Source organism: Kwoniella europaea, chromosome 1 (assembly GCF_036810445.1).
Source record: "Kwoniella europaea PYCC6329 chromosome 1, complete sequence".
NCBI lineage: Eukaryota > Fungi > Basidiomycota > Tremellomycetes > Tremellales > Cryptococcaceae > Kwoniella > Kwoniella europaea.
The window spans coordinates 6,941,780-6,967,204 of record NC_089487.1 but is presented as its reverse complement, the minus strand read 5'-3'; the positions used below and the strand labels follow the sequence as shown (position 1 = coordinate 6,967,204).

The window sequence follows — 25,425 nt, the reverse complement described above, 5'->3', positions numbered from 1 at the left end:
CAGCACAGCTCAGTCCCGAGGTGACTCACTGATGAATGCCATTCCTTCTTCTTTCGCCCATAGTCTCTCATTCCCCTCTTCATCCCATCTGCCATTTGCGAAGACAGCTCTCCAGCCTTTCTTGTTTGCCAACTCCATATTCTCCTTCTTTCGCATCAGTTCTTCCACTATCGACGGTGCATTCTTTCTCCTTTCGAGCTCTAAGAAGACTTGTCTATATAGTGAAAGGGTGAATGCGTGGTAGTGGACTCGACGTTTGGGAAGTGGTAAGAGTTGAAAGAAGAGTGACAAAAGTAGTGATTTACCGGTCCCTGCGATGGCTCAGCACGGAATTGGATGGTCGGTGGTCTATCGTACTCACCTGGAGGGCCAGTCAAGAGAATACCTTTGGGCGTAGTGAGATTCGCAAGCTCTTCCTCTCCGCTCAGCACCTTGACCAGCTTCTTCTCCTCATCTCCAGAGTCGACTTCGATCCCAAGGTATTCCCCAGCCTTCTCTTTCCCTTTCAGCCAGCTAGACTTCCGCTTGACATCTTGCGCAATGAACGGGGCTGAAGGTGTGAGCTTGGCGACTAGATCGATCGGAGGTGAGTAGTCTTCAAGGATGGCCAAGAGTTGTCGGAGCTGTAAGAAGAAGTCAGCATGATTGGGGCTTGGTATGTCTTTCACATACCTTCATAACGCATCGGACCTGTTCATCATCCCATTTCAGCCTTCCACTCGCTACCAGGCCTCGATAGAGCTCCAGTAGATCGGTGGGAGCTGGTAGCTGAGCGTTGACTTGAGCATGTCTCGCTTGAGTGGATGTACTGGCTTGACTACTGTGAGCTTTTGCGGGACTGGGAGGTCCGCTCGATCGAGGGATATTCGGCTTGATCGAACCCCCTATCCGCGGGATACCTGAACGACATATTATCCTCAAGGACGGTCTTGACCCACTCAAACTTCTTCCCACAAGTAGACCCGCTCGCATGATGGCGGTGCAAACGATTAGTGGACTGTATATCGGAGTTAGTATATGTAGATCGTTATCATACGATGATCTTGAACTTTTGTTGTGCGATTACCGAAATAGTGAGAGTTACGCGACGTCATCCGTAATTTATCCGATTTATCCGGTTTATCTGATAGCTGAGGCGCTGAGATCAGGCAAGTATCTCTGTCGACCTGTTCGTAGCATTGGAAGGCAGCAGAAGACCTCTCGCTCACCGCTGAGGGTCGATGAAAGACTACGAAGTTCTGGTGACACAACACTGTAGCTCTTGTATGTCAACATGGTCGAGGCTGTCTTGGAATGTAAGTTTAGCTTATGTTGGTTTAGGCAGATGAAATGAAAATGTGGATGTCTTCCTGATTTTAATGCTAGGCTGGCATTATCTTCAAGCGATACTGCTATCAGAGGGGTATGTACACGTATTTGTACCCTCGGGGATGAAAAATTTCAGTGAAAGAATCGTCCATAGGCCAGTTTCCTCAAGTTCGGTTGGTGTGTGGTCTCCTGCCAATCTTTGCAGCAGCAGCTTCGTCGCATGATCATCGCACCAAACCCTGGAGTATACCCTGGAGCGCTCTGTGATCCACATGCAGTGGTTTCCGCCCTGTGTATGCCTTCGGGAACCAGTATACGATGAATCATTTACAACAATGTTCTCGTTGAGAAAAACAGGCAGCCATGTAGCAGACAGCGAAACAAGGTCCGAGGTAGAACTGAAGGTACGGTTGAAACATCAGTAAAAACGAGTAGTTATAGACTGCACATAGGCAAGATGGGGCCTTCTAGCGACCTAAGTCTGTGACCTCATGATCAACACATCGCCTGATGTTTCGGTTTTCTACAGGAAGAAGGTGCAGGTCGGTGATTCAATCTTTCCCAGGATGTGCTACTGTCTGTTGACCCCTTCCTGTCTCTCAGAAAGACTGGTGTATGTATTGTAGTGCAAACTCGCTAATGATTCGGTGTTACCTTTTTGGAACACATTATGTGTTTGGTTCTCATATCAGATCAAGTACTGAGACGTCGGCATGCATATAGTTGAGCAAACAACGAAAGAATGTGCGGTTTCAGTGAGATAGCTCCAGCGGAAGTAAGTGTGATCACCACTCGAGTAACGTAAGATCCCAAGATGCGAGATTTGAGTTTCCCGATCGGCGATCTCATTCAAATCGTCACCATATCGTCATAATCTTGGTTTCATTGGGTCTAGTGACTTTGGGTCATATCAATGATGAATGCGTATATAGGAGCACGAAGAAGGGATGATCAACTTTGGTGTGCATTTGACAATACATATCTAACAGCGAATAAAACGATACAAACAAGTGAGCACAAAGCCAAAGCCAAGATTCTGTCCAAACACTTATCAGCACCATTCTTCCAACAGACTACACACAATGTCATTCAGACTCGCTCTTCGACCCGTGCGACCCCTCTCCTCTCGTGTCGCTCTCGCACGACCATTACACTCCACAGCCCTCAGACGTACACAGGCGGGCTATGGAGATCCCCAAGATGAGAAAGCCGATAATCACACTCCATTACCTTCTTCCACACCCGACCCTCATCCCGCTGGTCAAGGTAAGGGACCAGGTACCAAGACTGGGACGACCGATCCGGAAGTAGGTAAAGGCGCAGTAGGGAATGCAGGTGGAAAGAAGGGAGCGGGCGATGCGTCGAAAGAGAATGTGAGCGGTCAAGATATTAAGGAGACGAAGAAAGTAGGAGAAGAACCTAAGAAGGAAGAAGTTGGAGGTGCCGGACCTATTGGTGGATAAAGGTGAGTCGTGTCGGATTGACAAGCATGAATAATACACATGTTGATCGTATAATGCATGCAGGTGATACGGGTTTCTCTGGAGATATATCGATGATGGAATGAAGGACAGAAGAAGAAGGATGAAATGTAATAATAGTATATATGCAAATTATAAAAACCATGATTCGTGATGGGCATTAACAATTCTAGCATTCTCCACCTAACCCCTCATAGCTTTCACAAATTCGGTATAGGTCTTTCGGAAATCTTTGGCTTGTTGGGTTCTCAATCTATCGACAAATTGGTTGGCGATATCGGGAGGACAGTTCAATCGAGGGAAAAGATCATTGAGTAAAAAGTTGATTGCTTCCTGACCTCGGGCCTGAGCGGTGCTTCGGACCAACGCTGCCATTTCAAAGAGGGTCTACAACAAGAGTCAGCAAAATGCCTTCGATGGGTCGAGGTGACTTACCAAAGTACTACTTCTGATGTTGAACTCTTTCCTCGCTGGAACTTCGAAACAAGCAGGTACCAATCTTTGATAGATGAAATTTTCATAACCTGGTAAAGCTTGCTTCGCTCGATCTTCCTTGGCGACAGAGTGCTGGTTGGTAGCCGTTGCTGTCCCATTAGCTACAGCTTTGCTCAAAGCGGACATTGCACTTTCAGCGAAGACTGAAGGCTGAGCTGCTGCTTCGGGAGAAGTACCCCAGGCGATCACACTTCGAGCGAAGAAACCAAAGGCGAAGCGTTGGGAGCTAGGGTCGGAGCAATCTTGGGTTAAACCCAAAAGAGTGGTGAGAAGGTTCTCGAATTCAGGCTTGTTTCGTTCGGTGATGAAAACCCCGTCGAGGTTGGCGTTCATAAGTGCAGTGAAGAATGTGAGGTAAGCGTCTTTGAGTCGAGCATGAGTTTGTGCTTCGTCGGTACCGGTGATAGGTTGTTGCAGGATTGCGAAAATTCGGGAGAGGAGAGGGAGTAGGAGCATGTCCATAGTTTCGAATGTGTTTTTCTACAACATTAGCTGCTGCTGCCACAAGATGAGCACTCACCTTTAATCGATGCATTAATAATCCCAAAAACAGCATAAAATCGACCAGCTCCGAAGGTTCGTACTCGGTGACCACCACGGAGACGAATCTTGGAACCAACTCGGCAACGGTCGAACCGATGGCGTTAACGAATTGAGCGAAAGCAAATCGGGCCTGTATCATGTTAGCGATAGCCTAACACCCGCTTGATGACTTACTGCATCCCTAACCACTCTTTGCGTCTTCACAGCATCCAAGGCTTGCAACAACGCTTCTGTCATCTGCTTGAAGGCTGGAGTATACGGCAAACTTTCCACCTGACTATCAGACACCATGGGAAAGCCTTTGGCGAAGTGACCAAGGGCCATGAGGTGATGGTGAACTTGAAGTACCGCTTGAAGATCTTTGGAATCTGCCCTACATCGTTCCACTCCAGAGGCCATCCCGCTCATCAAAGGTCCAGCGATCGTCTCCAAAAGCGGAATTTGTTTACCTGGTTCTGATTTGGTGAGATAGATGAGGTGACCAGCGGCCTCAAAGAGATACAACTGATCGACAGCATACGACTTGCCAGTAGTGGCTTTAACAAGAGAATCTTCGTCAGGCGAGTCGGCGGAGGGCACATCGGCATTGATCACCATAAGATCCTACTCAAGTCAGCCTAATTCTCACTAATGTTACTCACCTTGATGCTGTCCAATATTGGCGGTACCATCGCATCGACGATGCTGTTTCTGCAATCCCTGCATAATTTTTGGAAGAGATAGAAGCAACGACGTCGAACATATTGGTCAGAGTGATGTACACCTCTAAACCATTGTCAGCTATGCTTCCGTGCTCCTTGACTCACCTGTTATCCAGAATTGCTTCGAACATCGGTTGGATCGCTTCCGGCTTGTATCTCCAGAATTCCACGTATCGCACTGAGATTTCGAAGTATTGAAGGGTTACGCTGGGATGGGGATAGGTAGATATACCCGAAGCCATACATCGTTTGAGCAATTCTCCAAGAGGGGAGAGCGGATATTGATCGTAATCGAAGTTCTCCCTGGCGGTTCCGTAATCCACCTCAGCTTCAGCTATATCGCTGGTCGGTGTCGAACGCCCGCTGGATATGGATTTGTTGACGCTTGCTCGATACACTTTATCTCGAGCAGCTTTGGTAGCAACTTCGGGTGGAAGATCGTAGAATCCGGCACGTGTGTTGCCTGAATGGTTGTCAGCTAAAGTCATGACATGGATCACTCACTCTTCGATAATTCTCCAAAAGTATAGATCAGATGTAACGCCAATTCAGCCTGTTGCCAAGGGACAGCAGATGGACCACCTGCTTGGAACGCATCCAGTGTAGCTACCACGATCCGCGCTACAACTTCTGTGTGTAATCCCTTTTCTATCTGCGCAATAGACTCGATGTAGGCCCGACAATGCTACAAAGGGTCAGTAAAAGACACTTCCATTCGAAGATTTACTCACTATTCTGAATGTTCGGAATAACGCCATCTCATCATCTGAGTCCTCCTCGTTACCAGGAGCTTCCCATTCGGCATCTTCCGGCCAAGCTAATTGTCGAATCAGGATGTCCAGCATAGAAGCCAAGAATTCACGCCGTTGAGGGGTCAGGGGAGGTGGAGGACTGGGTGTAGGAGGTTGCGGCTGGCCCGCTTTCGCGGGAGGAGGCATAGCAGGAGGTTTATAGATTCGTTTATACTGCAAAGGCGATCAGCCACGCTTGACAAATCCTGAACTTACCACTTTGAGGAGATCCGAGGCGAAAGGAGCAACGGCAATGGGCACTTCGTATTGACGATCGCTCAAGAATCGGAGTAAGAGAGGAAGCCCAAGCGTCATCATACTCTCTGCCTCGTTCCGTAAAGGTTCTGGAATTTCAGTCTATTTACTGTCAGCGCCATCCGGGCCTTTGTTACTTACATTCTCTGAGAAGGCGATGAGCTCTGTCCCGAAGGCAGATAAGATTCCTGCCACAGCTGCGCGGAAAGCTACCACTTCCTCGTTATCTTTTACTCCCCTCGTTTCCGATTCCAACGGATCTACCAATGAGACAATATCAATCACTCTCAATACTTCTAACCTCGCTTGAGGATCCTGTACACCTTTGGCAGCGAGCGATTTGATGATGTTTGCTGAAGCAGTCCGCAAGGGGATGTGGCTTGAACGAAGAAGTCGATGGTACAAGGAGAGGGTCTTAGGTTGTAGGCTGACCCCGAGGTCCACCCAGGCTACATCATTGTCAGCTCCAAGTCAATGCAGACTATGAAATATACTCACGCGTCCAGGTAACCATCGTTTTCAATGTTGTTTCCACCACGTCCAACCACTTTCCTTCTCCACCCTGTTCCAGTGCATCTAATCCCTTTTCCACCAAACCCAACATGCCTTCCATCGCTAAGCGTTCATCACCACTGGATCTGATCACATCCCTGACCTCTCCATCACGCTGTTGCCTATCTTTGGAAAACTTTCGGGCGCTTCGAAGTGTGACATCGTGCACTTCCTGTGCAATTTCCGTGAGTATACGAAGAGTGAGGAGCGCAGGATGAAAGTTGGTGGATGTTGGAGTCAGGAGGGCGAAAAGAGGACGAAGGAAGGTTGGGATCGTGATGGGATAAGCGTTGAGGAAAAGATGAGCGATGGTGAAAGCGAGCTTGTTTCGAAGGACTGAGCTGATGTGAGCTTTGTTCGTATTTCCCTATGCGACTTCACTTACATGCTTGACCACCTTCGCAAGGGCCTTGAACATATTCAGTCTCGACAAACTCGATGATCGCGGTGTACATAGCTTTCTGAGCCTCAGATGGTATATCACTATGTCCAAGTCAGCTTGTTACTCGGCTCATGAGACTCACCTTTGGGTCAAAGCCGTATCCACCACTTGCTCGCAGAACATCCTCAAGTCTGTTTCCAATTTCTCCTTTCCATCTTTGCCTGGGTTGGATGGTCCAGCAGCACCTGCACCTTGAAGATAGAGTGCGAGGCAATCCTATGAAATGTATGTACACGTCAACTTTCCCTTCCTTGATATCGCCGCTTATACTGCTCACACGAGCAAGTGGAGGAGGATTGACTCACCTGCCAGGTCTCCTGTGAGAGCTGTCTGACCTTTGTCAGATAATCTATAGCTTGCTGCTTCAGTTCGGCATTCACATTGGGATCTATACTGGCGGCGATTCGTACTGCTTGAGGTATATCGGTGAGGTGAGAGGAAGACGCCATGACGGCGGGTTTTTTCTTGTACGTTCTTGTGTTTTGTTCTCAATCGTTTTTCAAGCTTGATAAATCTTCGAAGTCGGGTATATGATGCAGATGCTACGTGGCCAGTCCGATGCAGTGCTTGACGTTGATGATAAGATTCGGGACACGAGAAGAGAGAGAATATGTGATGAAGAGGAAAGAAGGAAGGTGAACCGAGAAGGATATACAAGAATGTCAGAGTTGCACCAACCTCAACTTTTTGAACAAACTCGCTCAACTCTGTTCATTTCATCCAATATCCAGGCACGCAACAATTAGACCATTCGCCACATCATATATATTCATCACACCCAAGACATGCTACTCTCGTTGATGCACTGCTTGCATACCACTTATTGAGCACTATAGATGCATGATACATTCCTTGGTGATGCAGGAAGTACAGAAAAAAAAAGATATAAAGATTGGAAATGAAAGTCGAAAAAGTCGTAACCTCCTCGGATGACACTAGGCCTCTCCCGCTCTGCACCACTGTACATGATCGCACACCCGTCTACTTTCGGTACCATCGTACACTTTGTCTGTTCCTTCTCATCTTTCGTTGTAACTGAAGCATTCCGTAAAGAAGAGCCTCGGCAGTGGGAGGGCTGCAAGCAACATCAGCATATATCTCATAATTGACTTCGATGGACCCAAGCTACTCACCACCCTGGCACGTAGATGTCTACTGGTACGATTCGATCACACCCTCGGACAACGGAATAAGAGTAGTGGTAGTAACCACCACCGTTGGCACATGAGCCCATCGAGATAACCCATCGAGGTTCAGGCATTTGGTCGTATACTACGTCGACTAGTTAGCATAAGATCATGCATGTATGGATTGAGCTTGATATGTTGACTTACCCTTTCTCAACGCAGGGGCCATCTTGTTGGTCAAGGTACCGGCGACGATCATGATATCACTTTGACGGGGTGAAGCTCGGAACACCACACCTAATCGATCTTGATCATAACGAGCAGCAGCCATGTGCCTGCAAGACGATATCAGCTTGATTATTGAGCCAATCTGAAGGACTTTAGCTGACTCACATCATTTCTACAGCACAGCAAGCAAGACCGAAAGTCATTGGCCACATCGATCCCTGTCTAGCCCAGTTGACTACTTTGTCCAGTGTCGAGAGCACATATTCTGCAATAAAGTTCATATTAGCGGGATGTTTGATTTCCCCCCAGACATTTCTCGTCTTCTTTCGATCGGTTTATCCCAAAGCCATATAACACTCACCGGCACCATTCCTTGGAGTTTCCAAACTCAACTGATTGCTTCCCCTCTGCGCTATGGCGGTAGCAGGTGTGGTGGTGGAAGGGGATGAATCGGCGGTGTTGATGGATGATGTGGGAGTGTTAGGTCGGAGCGCGATAGCAGTGTTCGAGATCGGTCGAGCTGTATACACAAATCATTCCGTCAACATCCTTTATACACGTCTATAGCATCCGATCTGAGCGAATACTAACCGATCGCGAATGCTGGTCGGAGGGTCGAAGATGAAGCTTTGGCAAGGACGCCTAGAGACATGAGAATGAATCAGTAAATGCACACCATCTGAATGACATACTTGCTACACACCGTTTCGTAGACCTGGCAAAAGAGTGGTAGCCATTTTGATTGGTTTGGTTAGGTGTTAAGCGATGATGAGTGTAGAGAGATAGCCCCGAGATGTTTTGTATGGATGCAAATGTTGAGGTTGAAATCGTATGTATGTGAGTATGGGTATAGGCTCTCGCCGCTGATGACCTGGATAAACCCAATAAACCAATGAGAGCCACCTGGTTATACATGGGTGACGGAGTTATGTCACCGATACAAAGTGAATACCCGCATGTGGCACTCGGCTCATCATCCTCACTCTCCCTCCACCTTCACTTGTTTTTTCGAGAGATGCATACCGATTTCTTGATTTTGTCGCTACTGCTCGTATTCTCATCCTCATACGTAACAGCTACTGAGCAACGGACTCATACAAGAAACGCTCAACTGGCTGTCATCACGTTCCTCAGACCGATAGACCTTACCCAAAACCGCTTCAATGCTTTCAAGGACAGCCTTACGCCGAGTCGCTCGACCTCATTCTTCTTCTCCTCAGCCACTGGCTATTCGACAATTATCTTATGCCTCGGTGCGAGTGAGTCACTGAGGAACAGCTCATGCAAGTCACTTGACTCACACATATCTTAGCCTTCTCCCATAGCTCTTGGCAAGAGGCCTGCCCTGCCTGCTCTTTCTGTCGGCTCCCCTCTCGTAGCATCGTCGAGGAATATCTCTTGGACACCATGGCGAACCGCATCTCCTCAAGCTGCACCTATAGAGGAACCCATACAAGCAGCCTCAGCACCTCCTGTGACTCCTCAAACACCGCCTGAACCAATATTATCCGAAAGTCATCCAGACTTAACATCAGCTTCTTCCATCCAACCGACTTCACCTGAATCTTTCACCTCTACCCCATCCGTTGACCCTTCATTGTTACCTCAACCACCAGCAGATGGAGTAACACCGACACTTGCAGATCTGATATTAAATTCTGGTAAACCATTGGAGGAGGTATTGCAGTCACCGGAGGCTGTTCATGCTGCCATGCAGGTGTCAGATCTGAAGTTATTGGGTTATGAACATGGTTTCTTCAGTATATCCGGATGGTTCACGGATGCTATCGTGGGATTGCATACGACCACTGGACTACCATGGTAAGTGATACACACTATCGACCTTCCTTCTCGCTGACATCCTTGCAGGTGGGCTACCATCGCCTCCATCACCGTTGCCATTCGACTCGCTCTTTCACCTATCCTCGTATCAACCCAGAAACACAATGTCCGACTCGCTGCAGTCAATCCTCAGATACAAGGCTTGATGGAAAGAGCTCAGGAAGCTAAATCAAAGGGAGATGTTCATGCTCAAGCTCTCACCGGACAAGCTATGCGACAATTGATGAAAGACCATAATGTCAATCCACTTCGAGCACTTCTTCTACCAGCCATTCAATTACCCATCTTCTTGACTTTCTTCAACATTATCCGAGGATTGGCAAACTTACCTTTACCTCAGTTGAAAGAAGGCGGTATAGGATGGGTTACCGACTTGACGCAAGCGGATCCATACTACATCCTTCCCCTTACTTCGTTATTGTTTACCAACCTGGTATTCAAAGTGAGTTATTCGTTTTACTTTTATGACATCAAGCTGACTCTCATATAGTACGGTGCGGATGGTATGGGTACAGCTCAAAAGTCTGGATCACCAGAAAGAACCGCCCACATTAAGAATTTCATCCAAATGACGACTATCGCATCTCTACCCGTCGTCTCATACTTTCCGGCGGTGAGTTGAATCATTTCCATACTAGACCGAACAAGCTGATACATTTTATAGGCTATCCTATTTTACTGGACTTTCTCGACCGGTTTCACGCTCTTGCAATCCATTATCCTACGACAACAAGTCGTGAAAAACATCCTTAACATCCCTACTCCACCTGTCGTTCCACCTCCTCCTGGACAGAAGGAGTTCAAAAACCCTAATTGGTGGGATACGATCAAAGCTGCCAAAGGATTTTTCGATAACAGGATGGCTCAAGCTCGAGAGATGCAAGCTGATCAGGAAGCTCAGAAACTCAGAGAACAATCGCTCTTAGCTAGGAGTCGAATTCAACCTTCAGTCCAATCTGTTGAGAGAATAAGAGAGAATGCCCCAGCTCCAGCTGCTGGTACTGCTGATACCCCTCCTGCTGCTGCTGCCCGTCCGACGTCGACACCTGCCGCTTCTGCCAGGCAGCTAAGTCCCAGAGAAGCGGAGAAGCAGAGGAGAGTGGCTGCTGCCAGGAGGAAGAGGTCTGGTCAATAGAGGTTTGTACATCTAGAGTAGCTATCATGCATCACACTGCACCACTTGGCTGTTTCATCATGCTTGTGCGATCATCGAAGAGTGCTCATCATCAACGTATGTGAAGGATGGATGAACAACCTCCACCATGATAGTTGGTTGATTTGTTTGCCACCGTAGTAAAGTAGAAATAGAAACTCGCCGAAAACGTCATCATCATCATCTCGGCAAAAGACACAAATAAAATCACATCTGCTGCATCTTGTATCTCATCTTGCAATATCCTCTTTCAAGCACTATATTCAATCCATCCTACATAGCAAGGATCTCCAAGATGCTGCGCCAATTGGCGAGACAGTCCTCCATAGCTGGACCAAGTCGTCAGCTTCTCACTCCTCGATATCGAGGGATAACAACAACCCTTCCAATCCTCCGACAAGATGATCGACGTGAGTTTTTTACTTTATCAAGCTGCTTGAACGCCTATAGTTGACCTGAGTGCAGTACCAAGGGGACACATCCGACCTCGTAGAAAACCTATACAACCTTCTCAGCCCTCCGACCCATCTCAACCCCAATCACCACCAGGTCCATATCCTCAATACGACTTCGACCAATATGATCCATCTACCCTCCAGACTCCCGTCCCGTCCAGACCCGTCTACATCCCACCTGATCCTCAAGGAATACTCCAGGATAATCACGCTGCTAGGGATATACTAGCTCATGAGAGTCTGGTGATCGTCAGACAGCTGGAGATGCTCAATGTATTTATGGGCGTAAGTTTTGGTATCTCACTCTAAGTAATTCATAGCTGATGGGAAAGAGGTTGGATAGTTTGAACAAGCCAATAGATATGCTATACATTCACCAGATGGACAGCTTGTCGGATTGTAAGTTATCATATTACCAGTATTGCGTTTCAGTTATATAGCTGATAGAGCGTTTTAGCTTGGCGGAAGAGGAACAAACCATCTTGTCGACCATCTCACGACAGGCTTTACGTACTCATCGACCATTCAGAGCTGTCATCATGGATAGATACGGTAAACCGGTATTATGGGTATGTCTCTGGTCTTATTCACTACTAGAGGTATAGCTGATCCCCTGTCTGTGATAGATCCGCCGTCCATTCGCATTCATAAATTCGAGAATCTTCGTACACGCTCAGGAAGGATCCGAGGGTATGTTAGTTGGAGAAGCGCAACAGTGAGTCAACTATATCCCCTTCCATTACACGATAGTATATCTTATATCATCTTGATCTAGACAATGGCATCCATGGCGAAGGCGATATAACTTATTCCAAAGGTAAGTTTTCAAAGTTCTCCTCTAGATGAGCCTGGCTGAGGCCGACTATCGATCGGCCACAGGAGAGAAGAAGAGACGTTCAAGCAGTTCGCCAAAGTGGATAGTGGATTCTTAGCTTGGGACTTTTGGTTGAAAGATCGAGATGATCGTGAGTCTTGCTGCCTAAATCGAAAAGGATGACTGAACTAACTGTATCCGCAGGTCTTGTAGCATCGATCAACAGGAATTTCAGAGGTATAGGAAGAGAATTGTTCACGGATACTGGTAAATTGCCTCTTTTCTTACAGGTGTACATCAACCTAATCAATTTCATTTACAGGACAATACGTTATTCGTTTCGATGCTGCCGGTACCGAACTTGATCTTCCACCAGGATCAAACATCAATGTACAGGGGCAATCACTGATCTTGCCAGAAGGGAAAGAAGGAGGGTTGACTTTAGATCAAAGAGCTATGACTCTGGCTACGGCAGTGTCGAGTAAGTTTTGACAAAAGAGACTCGACGATTGATACATAGCTAAAGCTCTTCCGTTCTCATAGTCGATTTCGATTACTTCTCACGACATTCAGGTAGCGGGTGAGTGGTGCACGTGATTCCGCGTGAATCAAGCTGATGACGTGTCTTCCAGTGGTATGGGATTCCCATTCGTCTTCTGGGGAGGTGGAGATGGAGGAGTGGAAGCTACTCAAGGTCGTCCGTCGGACGTGCAACCTTCCGAAGGGGCGGCAGCAGGTGCAGCCGCCGGAGCCGCTGGAGCAGGAATGTCAGAGGATGAGCAGATATACGGCCGACAGCCGTCTCAAGAAAGGTCAGATGATCCAGATAGATACCCTCCTAGTGCTGAGGGAATGGAGGGGTATGATGAAGAGCCAGGATGGGGAGATGACGAAGTCATGCAAGATCCTTGGTCTCAACAGCAAAGCGATGATGGAGGATGGTTTGGAGGTAGTGGAGGTGGTGGGGATGGTGGCGGAGACTGGGGGGATTGGGGCTCATAAACAAGAAAATATACGATTTATGATATGCATAGATCTTTATAACCTCTCTCTATGCTTTTGCTTTTGGCTATAAACAAGAGCGAAAAGTCAGCTTGAAAGATTTTGGGTATGTCTGTATATGATCCAACTGACCTTGCAATCCTCCATGACTGTATCTTTGATCAGGACCATTACTCTACCTTGATCTTCAGGTTTACTTATAGCATTATCATGTTCGTAACTTGCACCGATAGCCAGCTTACTTCCATCAGGTGAGAAAGCCAATGCAGAGATGGAGGTTGGGTATTTGGAATACAGCTTCATTCTCTTCTTGGCGTTGTGATCCCATATTGAGATACATCCATCCGATCCACCCGATGCGAAAGTGTTGTGTCTGTATCCAACCAGGACTTTAGCACGTATCCTTACTTATTGACACAGAAAACTCACGTAGGATGATAGGCCAAAGCGTTGATTGGGTAAACGCAATCTACCCCATCTACATTCTGTCGATGAGCTCTGAAAGCGTATTTCGAACCTTGATCTGCAGGATCAAAGTATTCCACCGCTATTCTACCTTCGATCGAACCACTTGCCCAGCCTACTCTCGACGCTACATTAGCCTACAACCTTGTCATTGGTCATAGGGATAGCACATACCTTTACCATCCACCATAGTGGCTATACTCCTAGTTAGGAACTTCAGAGCACTCTCCCTCTCTTGCGAAGGTGAGATCTCCCCGTTTGCAGCAGCTAATTTAGCCACGTCGTAAACGAAGACATGTCGGTGAGCCATGGACACTAGGAGTCGAGCTGATTTCGGTGCGTAGGACAGGCTGTATGCTCTAGCGGGAAGGGGTTGGGTGGAACGTAATGGTATTTCGGCGGACCTGTACATGGATATCACAGGGATAAGCTAAGGTCGTTCATATCGTTCATATGACGAGACAGAGATACTTACGGGTCCCAAACTTTCAAGGTCGAATCCCATGAAGTGGTGATCAAGACGTCTGCAGCAATTTGCTAATCAGCCTGGATGCTTGTTACGACTGAGTTGAAGATGAATGAAATGACTCACTATACTCGGGAGACCAAACTATACTTGAGATCGTATCATTATGTTTACCCAATACTCTACATTGTCCAGTCTCGAAATCCCACCTATTCTCCTCCATCAGCAATCCGTCCTTTTCCCCTGTTGATCAGTACGGTGACACCACTCACTGCCTGACTCTCTTATCTAAGCCACCTGAGAAAGCTACGGTCGATGATGAGCCGAAGGTAGCTGTCAGAACAGCAGCTGGGTGGGAGAAACTAGAAAAGCGTTGGAGATTTAGTATTTGAGTTCCATTTAGACAGCAAGTTCCATTCAGCTCACATGACGGGTGGTTGAGGAGGAGCGACGAGGTGATGTAATTGTATTGTCTATTACAGACTGTCAGCTGATAACAACAACATTCATCATAGCATAGCTGACATACCCCATCCCAACTTGAGACCAATAACCTGGTCGAATCGGGAGAGAAGGTGAGGGAAGAAATCCCATCGGCGGGTGGTTGAAGCGTCAAATCACCTATATTCGATACATCAGTTTGTAGCTTGAGCTTGACGGAGCAAGCACTTACCTGTGGACATGCTGAAAATAGGTTATGCTTATAATCCTGCAAGTCAAGGAAGAGTATAGAAGCAGACAAGATGTAGTAAGTCGATGGATGAGTTTGTTTGAACATGTCGTATATTTTAAGGAACGCGTTCACCGGTTGGGATCTTATACCTGCATTTGTTGATATCTGCGTCTCTTTCAACTTTTTCATGCTCAACAATTGGGATCATTCTTCGTTCTTGCTATCGTATACATGCTCTTACGCGAAAAATCCGAAGATGGACGAAGATAGCTACACATACGAACCGAGAGATAAATCAGGACCGATGGATATCGATCAGAATTATGATACCTCACGATTGGACGCTTTCAACTTTGTTGGTATGGGTTTAGGTGAAGATGGACCAGCGAGGAAGCGTGAGTGACTGAGACTATATTCTCCGCTGAGATCGCTACTATATATGCTGATCGTAATGAATTTACTTTTCTTATCAGGCCTGCATAGCGAGCTAGACCGAGCGATACCGTTCAACCCCCATCCAGCATCAGGTTTCGCCCATTTCACGAACCCTTCCTCAGACTCTGCGCCTCTCCTCTTAGCAGCCCTCAACACACCTCGTAAAGCCCCTTCGTACGATCCTTCACAATGGTACAATACTGCCCCACGTACACCCGCTGCGACCAGCCTAGCTACTCAGCTAGACGTCGATATGGATAGTCCCGCTCGGGGGTTGTCGACTCCTGCGAAAGCTGCTGAAACGCCTTTGAAGGGTAAAGAAGCGACAGTTGAGGATGAGAAGGAGCACGATCAGGAGAATAGGGATGAAAAAGATAGAGACAGAGATGAACAGAATGAACCACCTCGGAAATACGCTAAAGGTGCTGTGACGAGGACTAATAAGAAGAGGGAGAAGGCTAAGAAAGAGCAGGGGAGGAGTGAACAAGGGGTGAGTACGATAAGATATCTGAATTGATGTGAGATCTTGCTGAAGTATATGTCCATGCGATAATAGGTCTCTGTCAGACATAGCGATTCATCCACTCCCAGCTACTCCAAATCTGAGCATCATTATAATGTGCACATGACACCTCCCGCTCTGAGGCATTCGGAGATACCTGCTTTGCTGCTAGGGTGAGTTGTCTGGTAGTCTATAATGTTCCACTTACTGATCTATTGATATGATTTATAGATATTTACAATTCGCGGTAAACGCTTCGATCGTCCTGTTCTGCTTATACCTTGGCATTCAGTTTGTCTTGACTGTCAGACGTGATGTCAAAGACAAGATGCAGGAACATTCCGTTGGTGAGTTGCCAGCTGAAGAATACGAGTCCAACTAAGAGCTGATACTTGCTGCCTCATGATAGAGATTTTACAAGAAATCGCAGAGTGTACGAATTTATACCTTACCAACCGATGTGATCCAGCATTACGAGTACCTGCCATGTGAGTGGTCGGTTTCTCGTGACTTGCAATTCAACACTGATCGCACTGTATGCTACAGGGAAGCACCATGTAAAGCTTGGGACGCATGTATGAACCGTGATCCTACGATGGTAGGAAGAATCAACATTATCGCCGAGACGTTTGCGGGTGTCATAAATAGTTTTGTCGATCCAATAAGTTGGAAAACAATGGTAAGTCTGCGTATATACATATATACCCATATCCATAAGTCGCATCGTTGTTTGCTGATGACAATCTGTCAACAGAGCTTTACTCTCGTCACGTTATCTTTCCTTATCATACTTACCAACTCTGCATTATTCAACCTGCGAGCGAAAGCTTCTCATCATGATTCTTCTCCACCAAGTAACAATTTCTGGCCACCCCAGAGTCACTTTATGCCTCAGCTTCCACCACATATGCCTCATCCTCAACATCATATGCTACAACCCCATCAACAACAAGACCCAATGCCGCATGATGGAACGAGGCAGATAGGGTGGACCGGAGAAGAGAAGAAGAAGGGTTGGTGGTGATGTCGTTGCCGTAATGAGGGAGGGGAAGCAGTAGCTTGTCTGTATGCATATACTACCATTTTATATACACCTTACTTTGATTGATCTGTTGCATGCATGTGTTTCCTTGTGATCAAATGGTTATTCTGTCTTGACTCATGTTGACATGATGGCATTCCGCCACCCAGTCGAGATTGTCGCACGGATCTCCCCGTGACGCACTGTAACTTATATGTCCTACGAGCAATGACGCCAAGTCATTCATCGTTATTCGACATTCAACAATCAACATTCAACATCCATCCAACATATAGTATCAATCGTGTCGACTTCATCGCTATCACAATTATCTTTCAGAGCAGCTTGAATACTCTCTCGAAACTCCTGCCCATCAACGCCCCCCTCTGGCATCTCCCATCATGTCTCGTCTAGGTAAACGTCATCCGGACTTGCTCGTGAGTCCCTTCTTCCCTTTCTCCTCGTCACTCACTATCCGTTCACGACGTACAACATTCTCATGACATCGTCATGTCCACAGATGACTGATTTCACTTCTACTGGCTCAGTGCTGCAACTTCAACCAGGACTTCTCATGTATCGCAGTAGGACATAAGAAGGGATACACTATACTCAACTGTGACCCATTCGGGAAGGTGCATTCTAAAAGTAAGTATTGCAGGCGATCTTACTTCCTTCATCCTCACTTGTGAATATGAGAGCTCAGCCTTAATGGATTCATAGATGACCAGGGTGCTACCGGTATCGTGGAGATGCTCTTCTGCACATCGTTAGTCGCCTTGGTCGGAGCGGCAGACACTCAACCCTCGAATAGTCCAAGGAAATTACAGATTGTCAATACCAAGGTAAGCCGTTTTCTAAGTATGAACGCAACTATATTCCTGTAACTGACTCTCTCATAGCGTCAATCGACTATCTGCGAGCTTATCTTTCCGACATCCGTCCTTGCCGTCAAGATGAACAGGAAGAGATTAATAGTGGTATTGGAGAATGAGATTTACATTTACGATATATCGACGATGAAGCTCTTACATACTATAGAAACTGGTCCCAATCCTAACGGTGAGTACACCTCTGCCTTGTTTCTACCAGGACTCGTCAGCTGTCTCATTCGTATTCTCATTGACAAAGCTGATGACTGCGCACGCATATCACCAGCCGTCTGTGCGCTCTCCTCTTCCTCCGAACACTCTTACCTAGCCTATCCCTCACCAGCACCTTCAGCATCCTCCGCCCCACTCTCATCCAACGCCGTCCCGGCAGCTCCTCCGGCGCCTACGACAGGAGATGTCCTATTATTCGACACCATAACACTCTCAGCGCTCAACGTCATCCAAGCTCATAAAACACCTATCGCTGCTCTCGCATTGAATTCCACCGGTACCATGTTAGCTACAGCTTCAGATAAAGGAACAGTCGTACGAGTGTTCTCTGTACCGGATGCCAAGAAGTTATGGCAATTTCGTAGAGGTACTCAGAGCGCTAAGATATATAGTATGAACTTCAACTTGGCGAGTTCTTTATTGGCCGTATCATCCGATTCTTCAACTATACATATATACAAATTGGCAAATAACTCGAAGGGATCATCAGGAACAACAAATTCGAGCAATCAGAATCCAGATATACCTGAACATGTTGATGGAGCTAGATCACCTACACCTTCCGATGCGCCGTCGAATTCACCTCCCCTCTCATCGGCCAAATTGAGTGATAATCACAGTGCGACATCCTCCTTGAGAAGGAGATCCTACCATATTGGTAAATCTTTCGTAGGGGGTGTAGGTGGATATTTACCTAGAAGTGTATCGGAGATGTGGGAACCTCAAAGAGATTTCGCTTTTATCAAATTGAGAGGGAATGGTGCGAGGACGGTTGTAGCCATGAGCGGGTAAGTAATTTACTGTCACGACTTTAATTTGGAGATGCACAAGCTGACAAAGAGGTGTATTGTAGGACCGTACCCCAAGTGATGGTGATATCTGCGGATGGGCTGTTCCAAGCCTACAATATTGATTTGGAAAATGGAGGAGAATGCACATTGATGAAGGAGTTTGCGTGAGTACATTATTCTGAATCATCTCGATACACGAGTCCACGAGTCCACGAGTCCACGAGCTGACTGACATGTCAAATAGATTGCTTGGCTCCGAAGATTCAGTGGGTAACGCTTCACTGGGTATGTGATGAGCTGTCTTAGTATTAATGTTAGTTTTGAGGGATAATCTGGTAATTTGTTTGTACAAGTATGCATATACCTTTCAATGTTTTCTTCGAATCTAGCATTTTTATTTTGCAGTACATACAACCTGTCCATGTGATTATCTGTCCTTCCACTAACACCACACCAGTCCCATACTGTTCCGGAATATTCATATTTGATTTGTCTTTGCAGATCGATCAATGTAAGAACCCTCTAATAGCTCCACCGACATTCTGAACATCCAACAAAAACGTATCATGACCCCATACTCCACCTAATTCGTAGTACGTCACATTCTCATTTCCTGTCAACTTCAGCGCATCTGCAAGTTCCCTTTGCTGTTCGACGGGGAACAAAACATCACTTTGGACTCCCAATACCAAAGCTGGTATATCCTTTAATCGTTTGAGACCTTGCGAAAGTTCTGATAAGTGAGGTGATTTCGAGGTAGGTATGAACTTTTTCAATTTCTTCTTGGTTTCTTTCTCCAACGCTTCTCTATCTTGTTCAGATGCCGGTTGAGCGGTGTTTTTCGAGGATGAGATTGAGATGCCGACTGGATCAGAAGGGTAAGGGAAAGGGTTGGAATCGGGATAAGCAGAATTGAATTTCTTAGCCAGGGATGTTAATGCTGTTGAAGACATGTCGAACAGATCCATCGCTTTGGATAGGTAGATCATAGAGTTGGCATCGTATGTGAGACAGAATCTTTCGCCCTGATATGACAAAATATTTGTGAGCTATTTTATATTTTGTGTATGGACAAGTATAGTCACAAACTCACCTGATGATCGAGATACGTCTCAATCAAGAAATCGGGACTGAGTCTAGGTACATCTGGATTTCCATCTGAGTCCAGCGCTGCTTCTTGCTCGGAGAGCATCTGACGTCCGAATCGTTGTTCCCATTCGGGTCCAGATCGATAAGTGATCGTAGCAATTTCTACGAGATATCATACACATGATTAACTATCCACTCTACCATATGCCGTGATTGAAGAAAAATTACTCACGTCTTGCCAGTTTCATCCCGTTGTGAGGAGGAACTCCATCATAGTAAAACCCTCTGTTCCAATTCGGATCTGCCATAAGTACTGACACCCAGCCTGTCAGCACTCAAAACCGCAATTCACGGAAATGAGATACACATACCACTTCTTTGAGCATATCTCATTCCTACACCATTCAGTCCCGATCTCCCACTTGCAGAAATACTAGCCACCCTACCTACCCTCTCAGGAGCGATGTAAGCCATGGAGATACTCTGCATCCCACCCATACTGGATCCAATACTAGCATACAATTTCTCTATACCCAAATGATCCAAAAGATCAAATTGGGCACGAGTCATATCATGGATGGATAACATTGGGAACCTGGTTGCCCATCTTGTCTCCCCATCTCCTGGGGGATAAGGACTCGATGGACCAGTCGAACCGAAACATCCTCCTAGGACATTAGTACAGATGACGAAGAATTTATCTGTATCGATTGATTTTCCAGGTCCGACGAAATCTTCCCACCAACCTGGTTTTGAAGACGTCGAGGAAGACACGTCGTTACCACCCGATGCAACATGAGAAGAGGCTGATAGACCCGTGTGGAGGAGGATCGCATTGTCGCGAGCGGAATTGAGGGTACCCCACGTCTCGTAGGCTATTTGGAAGGGAGGTAGCGGGTGGGGAGAGTAGAGGAGAGGTAGGGAGTTGGTTGAGTGAAAATGGAGTGTAGCAGGTGGTGGCTGTGTTATTGTGATAATCCATTAACACAATCACCATCATAACGAATGGAAACGACATAATCGACGCCGATGTACCGTACTTGAATTTTCTTTTTCTTCGTCACATCAAGAAATATCAACTCACGACATAGCAAGCTTCCGCTTCTTCTTTCCCATCCTTCTTACTCTGTCTACCTTCCAGCCTCTCCTCGTCTCGCCTTATCTCCTCATCCCTCTTCCTAATCTCTTCCAACTGTGCCTCCCTGGCTTTCTCTTTACCCTTCCATGAGCCCGGAGCGGGAGCAGGCTTAGGCGAAGATTGTAATCCGAACCCACCAGGGTTGAAAGCTGGTTTCCTCCTGGCTGGTAATTGGGGTGAAACAGGTGGTATGAAATGGTTCGTACTACTAGTAGAAGAAGAGGAGGGAGAAGGTGGATGATAGGATGCTAAATGTGGTTTAGGAGGTTTCCATGTCGGTTTGTTGGAAGGGAGTTGGATTGAACGAGGTAGGCTCGCTCTGGGTGGCATTGTAGAGGGAAGATGATTCGGAAAAGATATTCGAGTCAGTGGGTTGTTTCTGTCAAATGCACAAAGATGTTATATAGATTCTCAGCTCATGGGTATACATCTCATTACCTTATAAATCCTTCCTATCTCATCTGCTTGCGAATCCAACTCTGACAGATGATTTCCGAATAGTTGGTGATGTACAGCGTCATTTCTATTCAACTCTTCCCAAAATATGGTGATCACGCCATCGCAAATATCATGGAGACCCCACATCACACAGGCGAGCACGGTTACTATAATCTCGGATCACCGAACAGCTCCATTCCATTCATGCATGTATGCAAGGTATCTATCTATTTACATGATGGTATATCCACAGGAAGCATCAAGGAGAGGGCGAATTGAGGATACAGCCACTTTATCAGGGAAGCAAGACCACTATCAAGTAGTCATACCCTCGTTGGTCCATTCGATGACAGTCTCATAAAGCTCTTTCACCAAACGACGTTGAATTTGCTCTCTTGTTTCGGTCTATGCACAGAATCCACGTCAGCATCTATCTCGCCAGATAAGGGTATCGACCGAGCAGATGCTTGCCTCTGAGTCCGGGAGAGGTCTGACAAATACGTATCTCCTGCTCATTAGAATTTCTCCCATCGGAGCATTGTTGTGGAATGCATCTTTACCTCCCGAGAAAAAGCCTTCAGCTTCAGAAACGATGATGGCACCGGCCTGTTTCAGTGGGCAATTTGATCAGCACCACCTTCGGTTCACAAAGAGGATCACAAAGGCTAGACTCACGCAAACATCCCATGGCTGACATCCAGCATACCAATACATGTCTAATTGACCTGAAACTAAGGCAGCAATGGTACAAACGCTACTTCCCAGGGCTATCCGCTTCGAATCAGCCTTTGTTAATCACAGATATAGATTCGCCTTACTTCGAAGAGCATGAACCATCCTCCCGCCTTCCACACCTTTGGTGGGATCTCCAGCTAGCCTGAATAAGGATTCGGTCTTCTTCGCCATACATTGTTGGGATCGGTCACCTCCCCCTAAGCGAAGGACTTCAGCTGAATGACACGATATGTCTTCATAGAGCTTGGCTTACATTCAGTCCCGATCATGCATTTCGACAACTCGGTCAAAGGTTGAGGGATTCCACCGGTCAAAGGAAGAGGAGTAGTGCGGTTCAAGAAGGCTCCTCCGCCAAGGCGAGCGGAGAACTAAATGAGATCAGCACTTTCGAGCAACACGATGACTCACAATTTGGTTGAAGAATGGTAAGGCCATGACTCCTACTACCGGTTTAGAATGGTGCGTAACACCTATTGAACAAGCCACGAAGGGACTGCATGTCAGCTCAGGCTTCTAATTTTCTCGGACTTACTTGGAGTGTACGAAACTTCCAATCAGCTACGTCCAAGGCTCCTGACTTACTTCATGGTACCCTAGATTGTCAGCGGGGTACGGCTTTGATAGTACTCACATCGATAGGGTCGACAATCCAGGTATATTCGTCAGTGAGGGGTGGTTGATCACCAGCAGCATGAGATTCCTCTCCGATACTACCATATCAGCTGGAGTAGGTGCTTGATGAACTTACAACTTGTGTGAAGGATACCTCTCAGCTATAGCAGCTTTGATCATGTCTTCTACAGCTTGGTCGGTCTCCGTAACAAGCTATATTATTGAGCGTAAGCGCGATGTGCTTTTACCCAGGAACTGATCACTCACGTCAACAGAGTTCATCTTAGCTGCTGCATCCTTCTTACTAGTCCACCTTGCCGCTGACCCTTTGAGGATCATATCGGTTGCCTAGAATCACAAGTGATCAGCAATCAGCCGAGTATTGCTCGAAAGTCAACGATATACTCACCTTTTCAGCCAGCTCATAGGCGAATTCTAGGATCTCTTTGTATTCTTCCTCCATCTTGATGTATCTAAAGCAGCTCTATGGGCGGGAAACACGATGGAAGGATGAAGCAGAGAGGTGAGGATGCATGAAGGCTACTACTCTATTCCAGGTAGGAGACAAAGGGATGGACACCCTCCACACACACCCTCATCCAAGGGGCAGCTGGTCACGTGTCGACCATGTGTTGTCTCTCGGAAATATCCGGTTCTGGTTCTGTGGCATCTTTTTTCCATTCCTTCCTTCCTTTGGGTTTTGACTTTTGGACTTTTTACGATGAGATATCAGTGATCACCCTACCTATCTTCGCTCTTCATCTCATCAAAACAATCATCTCGATTGACCCCCATCACCCCTTTCCAAAATGATGCGAAACGCCATTCAAAGTCGACTCTCCTCCGCTCTTAGAACTAGCGAAGTTAGAGGTGAGCCATGACCCTCTCTTTCTCAAATCGACTGACCAATTAACCGATCTTTCTCTCGTGATACTATAGCCGCTGTTCGACCTTTGGCTGGACCATCGGTTCCCATCGCCCGAACTCTCGCTACCAAACCTCTCCCTACCCCCCGATTCAGAGCTGTAGCCTTATGTCCTAGGAGATTACCTACCAGAGGTTACGCTGTTGAAGCTGGTGGTAAATTCAGTCGAAAGAAGCCCCATTTCAAGTGAGTATCTTATACCTTCCTCTGTTGAATTCGCCGCTGATCGCTTGTACTAGCATCGGTACCATCGGAGTGAGTATATGTAAGCTGTAGGATACGCAAGAACGTCTAGCTGATAGGATGAACAGCACGTCGATCATGGTAAAACCACTTTGACGGCCGCTATCACCAAATACCTCGCTGAGCAAGGTGGTGGTAAATTCATGGACTACTCTCAGATCGATAAAGCTCCAGAGGAAAAAGCTCGAGGTATCACCATCTCCACTGCTGTGAGCCTACCCCACCCATGTATTGTGCAATATATACTGATTCGTGCGTGTTCAGCACGTCGAATATGAAACTCCTAACCGACATTATGCCCACATCGATTGTCCCGGTCACGCCGATTGTAAGTTTCCCACATGAGTATTCTGTCATTCGGAAACTTGCTAATAAAGTATCATTTAGACATCAAGAACATGATTACTGGTGCTGCTCAGTTAGACGGAGCCATCATCGTCGTATCAGCTACGGATGGACAAATGCCTCAAACCAGGGAACATTTGTTGCTCGCTCGACAGGTCGGTATCAAGCGATTGGTAGTATTCATCAACAAAGTTGATCAAGTTGATGATCCTGAAATGTTGGAGTTGGTAGAGATGGAAATGAGGGAATTACTCTCAGAATTCGGATTTGAAGGTGAAGAAACTCCCATCGTCATGGGTACAGCTTTGGCTGCTTTGGAAGGAAAAGACCCGGAGAGGGGTGCCAACAAAATTAAGGAGTTGATGGAAAAAGCGGATGAATGGTTGGAACTTCCCGCTCGTAAGTCACTATGACATACCTCCGTTTTGGGTAGAGACGTTTTTCTGATTGGGTTTGACTTCACAGGTGATCTTGACAAACCCTTCTTGATGTACGTTGAAGATGTGTTCTCGATCTCCGGTCGAGGTACCGTCGTTACCGGAAAGGTAGAACGAGGTGTGATCACCAAGGGTTCGGAAGTGGAGATTGTCGGTATGGGTGCTCCTATCAAGACTACCCTTACTGGTATCGGTGAGTCAGCTATCATTCCGCTTTTGGATTTAAGCTGATAATCTGTCTAGAAATGTTCCACAAGGAACTTGAACGAGGTGAAGCCGGTGATAACATGGGTGCTCTCTTGCGAGGTATTAAGAGAGAGCAAGTTAGAAGAGGTCAGGTTCTGGTACAACCTGGTTCCATCAAATCAGTCAAGAAATTCAAGGCTCAACTCTATGTAAGTCGATTGCCATTCACGAGTGACGAAATAGACATGCTGAAATTGGCATCGTTATACAGATCCTCACCAAGGAAGAAGGTGGTCGATACACCCCATTCATGGCCAACTACCGACCCCAGCTTTTCATCCGAACTACCGATGTCACTGTTTCCCTTACCTTCCCAGATGGTACCGAAGGTGCTCATGAGAAATTAGTCATGCCAGGAGACAACGTGGAGATGATCGGTGATTTGGTGCATGATATCGCTCTTGAACCAGGATCAAGATTCACATTGAGAGAAGGTGGAAAGACAATCGGTACTGGTATCGTCAACGAAATTTACGAGTAAACATAATTAACTACACACCTTTCTTTCCTAAAACGGATCAGTATGATTTTGATGGTTTTTTGAGTTGATTATCATTTTTTAGCATTTGTTT

The 25,425-nt window shown here is 46.6% G+C and overlaps 13 protein-coding genes across 13 annotated transcripts; 6 read left to right on the top strand and 7 right to left on the bottom strand.

Annotated features, from left to right (window-relative positions):
• Window positions 1-9: 9 nt before the first annotated feature.
• On the bottom strand, window positions 10-972 carry V865_002664 (uncharacterized protein; the record flags this gene model as incomplete). Its single annotated transcript, XM_066226464.1, has 3 exons — window positions 10-311; window positions 362-623; window positions 673-972. The coding sequence occupies 3 exons, from the start codon at window positions 970-972 to the stop codon at window positions 10-12; spliced, it is 864 nt and encodes a 287-aa protein (XP_066082561.1).
• A 1,418-nt stretch (window positions 973-2,390) lies between these two features.
• Window positions 2,391-2,771, top strand: V865_002663 (uncharacterized protein; the record flags this gene model as incomplete). Its single annotated transcript, XM_066226463.1, has 1 exon — window positions 2,391-2,771. The coding sequence occupies one exon, from the start codon at window positions 2,391-2,393 to the stop codon at window positions 2,769-2,771; it is 381 nt and encodes a 126-aa protein (XP_066082560.1).
• A 201-nt stretch (window positions 2,772-2,972) lies between these two features.
• V865_002662 (uncharacterized protein) lies at window positions 2,973-5,637 on the bottom strand (the record flags this gene model as incomplete). The annotated part of the gene is made up of 9 exons (XM_066226462.1): window positions 2,973-3,176; window positions 3,225-3,764; window positions 3,850-3,957; window positions 4,002-4,331; window positions 4,469-4,517; window positions 4,634-4,891; window positions 5,029-5,213; window positions 5,260-5,493; window positions 5,536-5,637. 9 exons carry the CDS (start codon window positions 5,635-5,637, stop codon window positions 2,973-2,975), a joined length of 2,010 nt encoding a protein of 669 aa, XP_066082559.1.
• Window positions 5,638-5,676: 39 nt separating this feature from the next.
• V865_002661 (uncharacterized protein) lies at window positions 5,677-7,017 on the bottom strand (the record flags this gene model as incomplete). Its single annotated transcript, XM_066226461.1, has 5 exons — window positions 5,677-6,023; window positions 6,073-6,462; window positions 6,512-6,609; window positions 6,651-6,784; window positions 6,874-7,017. 5 exons carry the CDS (start codon window positions 7,015-7,017, stop codon window positions 5,677-5,679), a joined length of 1,113 nt encoding a protein of 370 aa, XP_066082558.1.
• Window positions 7,018-7,549: 532 nt separating this feature from the next.
• Window positions 7,550-8,660, bottom strand: V865_002660 (NADH dehydrogenase [ubiquinone] iron-sulfur protein 7, mitochondrial; the record flags this gene model as incomplete). Its single annotated transcript, XM_066226460.1, has 7 exons — window positions 7,550-7,643; window positions 7,702-7,840; window positions 7,903-8,030; window positions 8,089-8,188; window positions 8,285-8,443; window positions 8,515-8,565; window positions 8,627-8,660. 7 exons carry the CDS (start codon window positions 8,658-8,660, stop codon window positions 7,550-7,552), a joined length of 705 nt encoding a protein of 234 aa, XP_066082557.1.
• A 426-nt stretch (window positions 8,661-9,086) lies between these two features.
• V865_002659 (uncharacterized protein) lies at window positions 9,087-10,900 on the top strand (the record flags this gene model as incomplete). The annotated part of the gene is made up of 5 exons (XM_066226459.1): window positions 9,087-9,182; window positions 9,236-9,744; window positions 9,793-10,207; window positions 10,256-10,378; window positions 10,430-10,900. 5 exons carry the CDS (start codon window positions 9,087-9,089, stop codon window positions 10,898-10,900), a joined length of 1,614 nt encoding a protein of 537 aa, XP_066082556.1.
• Window positions 10,901-11,213: 313 nt separating this feature from the next.
• Window positions 11,214-13,189, top strand: V865_002658 (uncharacterized protein; the record flags this gene model as incomplete). Its single annotated transcript, XM_066226458.1, has 11 exons — window positions 11,214-11,328; window positions 11,384-11,658; window positions 11,717-11,772; window positions 11,831-11,942; window positions 12,000-12,088; window positions 12,149-12,190; window positions 12,253-12,338; window positions 12,392-12,454; window positions 12,510-12,668; window positions 12,731-12,767; window positions 12,820-13,189. The coding sequence occupies 11 exons, from the start codon at window positions 11,214-11,216 to the stop codon at window positions 13,187-13,189; spliced, it is 1,404 nt and encodes a 467-aa protein (XP_066082555.1).
• A 49-nt stretch (window positions 13,190-13,238) lies between these two features.
• V865_002657 (uncharacterized protein) lies at window positions 13,239-14,803 on the bottom strand (the record flags this gene model as incomplete). Its single annotated transcript, XM_066226457.1, has 10 exons — window positions 13,239-13,256; window positions 13,322-13,562; window positions 13,619-13,769; window positions 13,829-14,058; window positions 14,130-14,178; window positions 14,247-14,329; window positions 14,393-14,482; window positions 14,547-14,593; window positions 14,650-14,741; window positions 14,794-14,803. The coding sequence occupies 10 exons, from the start codon at window positions 14,801-14,803 to the stop codon at window positions 13,239-13,241; spliced, it is 1,011 nt and encodes a 336-aa protein (XP_066082554.1).
• A 246-nt stretch (window positions 14,804-15,049) lies between these two features.
• V865_002656 (uncharacterized protein) lies at window positions 15,050-16,754 on the top strand (the record flags this gene model as incomplete). Its single annotated transcript, XM_066226456.1, has 7 exons — window positions 15,050-15,188; window positions 15,267-15,718; window positions 15,785-15,903; window positions 15,962-16,077; window positions 16,140-16,218; window positions 16,277-16,409; window positions 16,485-16,754. The coding sequence occupies 7 exons, from the start codon at window positions 15,050-15,052 to the stop codon at window positions 16,752-16,754; spliced, it is 1,308 nt and encodes a 435-aa protein (XP_066082553.1).
• Window positions 16,755-17,152: 398 nt separating this feature from the next.
• V865_002655 (uncharacterized protein) lies at window positions 17,153-18,938 on the top strand (the record flags this gene model as incomplete). Its single annotated transcript, XM_066226455.1, has 7 exons — window positions 17,153-17,188; window positions 17,300-17,399; window positions 17,475-17,596; window positions 17,654-17,813; window positions 17,910-18,642; window positions 18,708-18,809; window positions 18,890-18,938. 7 exons carry the CDS (start codon window positions 17,153-17,155, stop codon window positions 18,936-18,938), a joined length of 1,302 nt encoding a protein of 433 aa, XP_066082552.1.
• Window positions 18,939-19,151: 213 nt separating this feature from the next.
• On the bottom strand, window positions 19,152-21,202 carry V865_002654 (homoserine O-acetyltransferase; the record flags this gene model as incomplete). The annotated part of the gene is made up of 5 exons (XM_066226454.1): window positions 19,152-19,670; window positions 19,739-19,896; window positions 19,967-20,047; window positions 20,106-20,694; window positions 20,819-21,202. The coding sequence occupies 5 exons, from the start codon at window positions 21,200-21,202 to the stop codon at window positions 19,152-19,154; spliced, it is 1,731 nt and encodes a 576-aa protein (XP_066082551.1).
• Window positions 21,203-21,625: 423 nt separating this feature from the next.
• On the bottom strand, window positions 21,626-23,120 carry V865_002653 (uncharacterized protein; the record flags this gene model as incomplete). Its single annotated transcript, XM_066226453.1, has 9 exons — window positions 21,626-21,715; window positions 21,782-21,916; window positions 21,986-22,077; window positions 22,129-22,242; window positions 22,299-22,413; window positions 22,578-22,626; window positions 22,794-22,870; window positions 22,925-23,005; window positions 23,067-23,120. 9 exons carry the CDS (start codon window positions 23,118-23,120, stop codon window positions 21,626-21,628), a joined length of 807 nt encoding a protein of 268 aa, XP_066082550.1.
• Window positions 23,121-23,466: 346 nt separating this feature from the next.
• Window positions 23,467-25,334, top strand: V865_002652 (translation elongation factor Tu; the record flags this gene model as incomplete). The annotated part of the gene is made up of 9 exons (XM_066226452.1): window positions 23,467-23,527; window positions 23,597-23,768; window positions 23,822-23,837; window positions 23,894-24,034; window positions 24,090-24,153; window positions 24,213-24,569; window positions 24,636-24,800; window positions 24,851-25,002; window positions 25,065-25,334. The coding sequence occupies 9 exons, from the start codon at window positions 23,467-23,469 to the stop codon at window positions 25,332-25,334; spliced, it is 1,398 nt and encodes a 465-aa protein (XP_066082549.1).
• Between the last annotated feature and the right edge of the window lie 91 nt (window positions 25,335-25,425).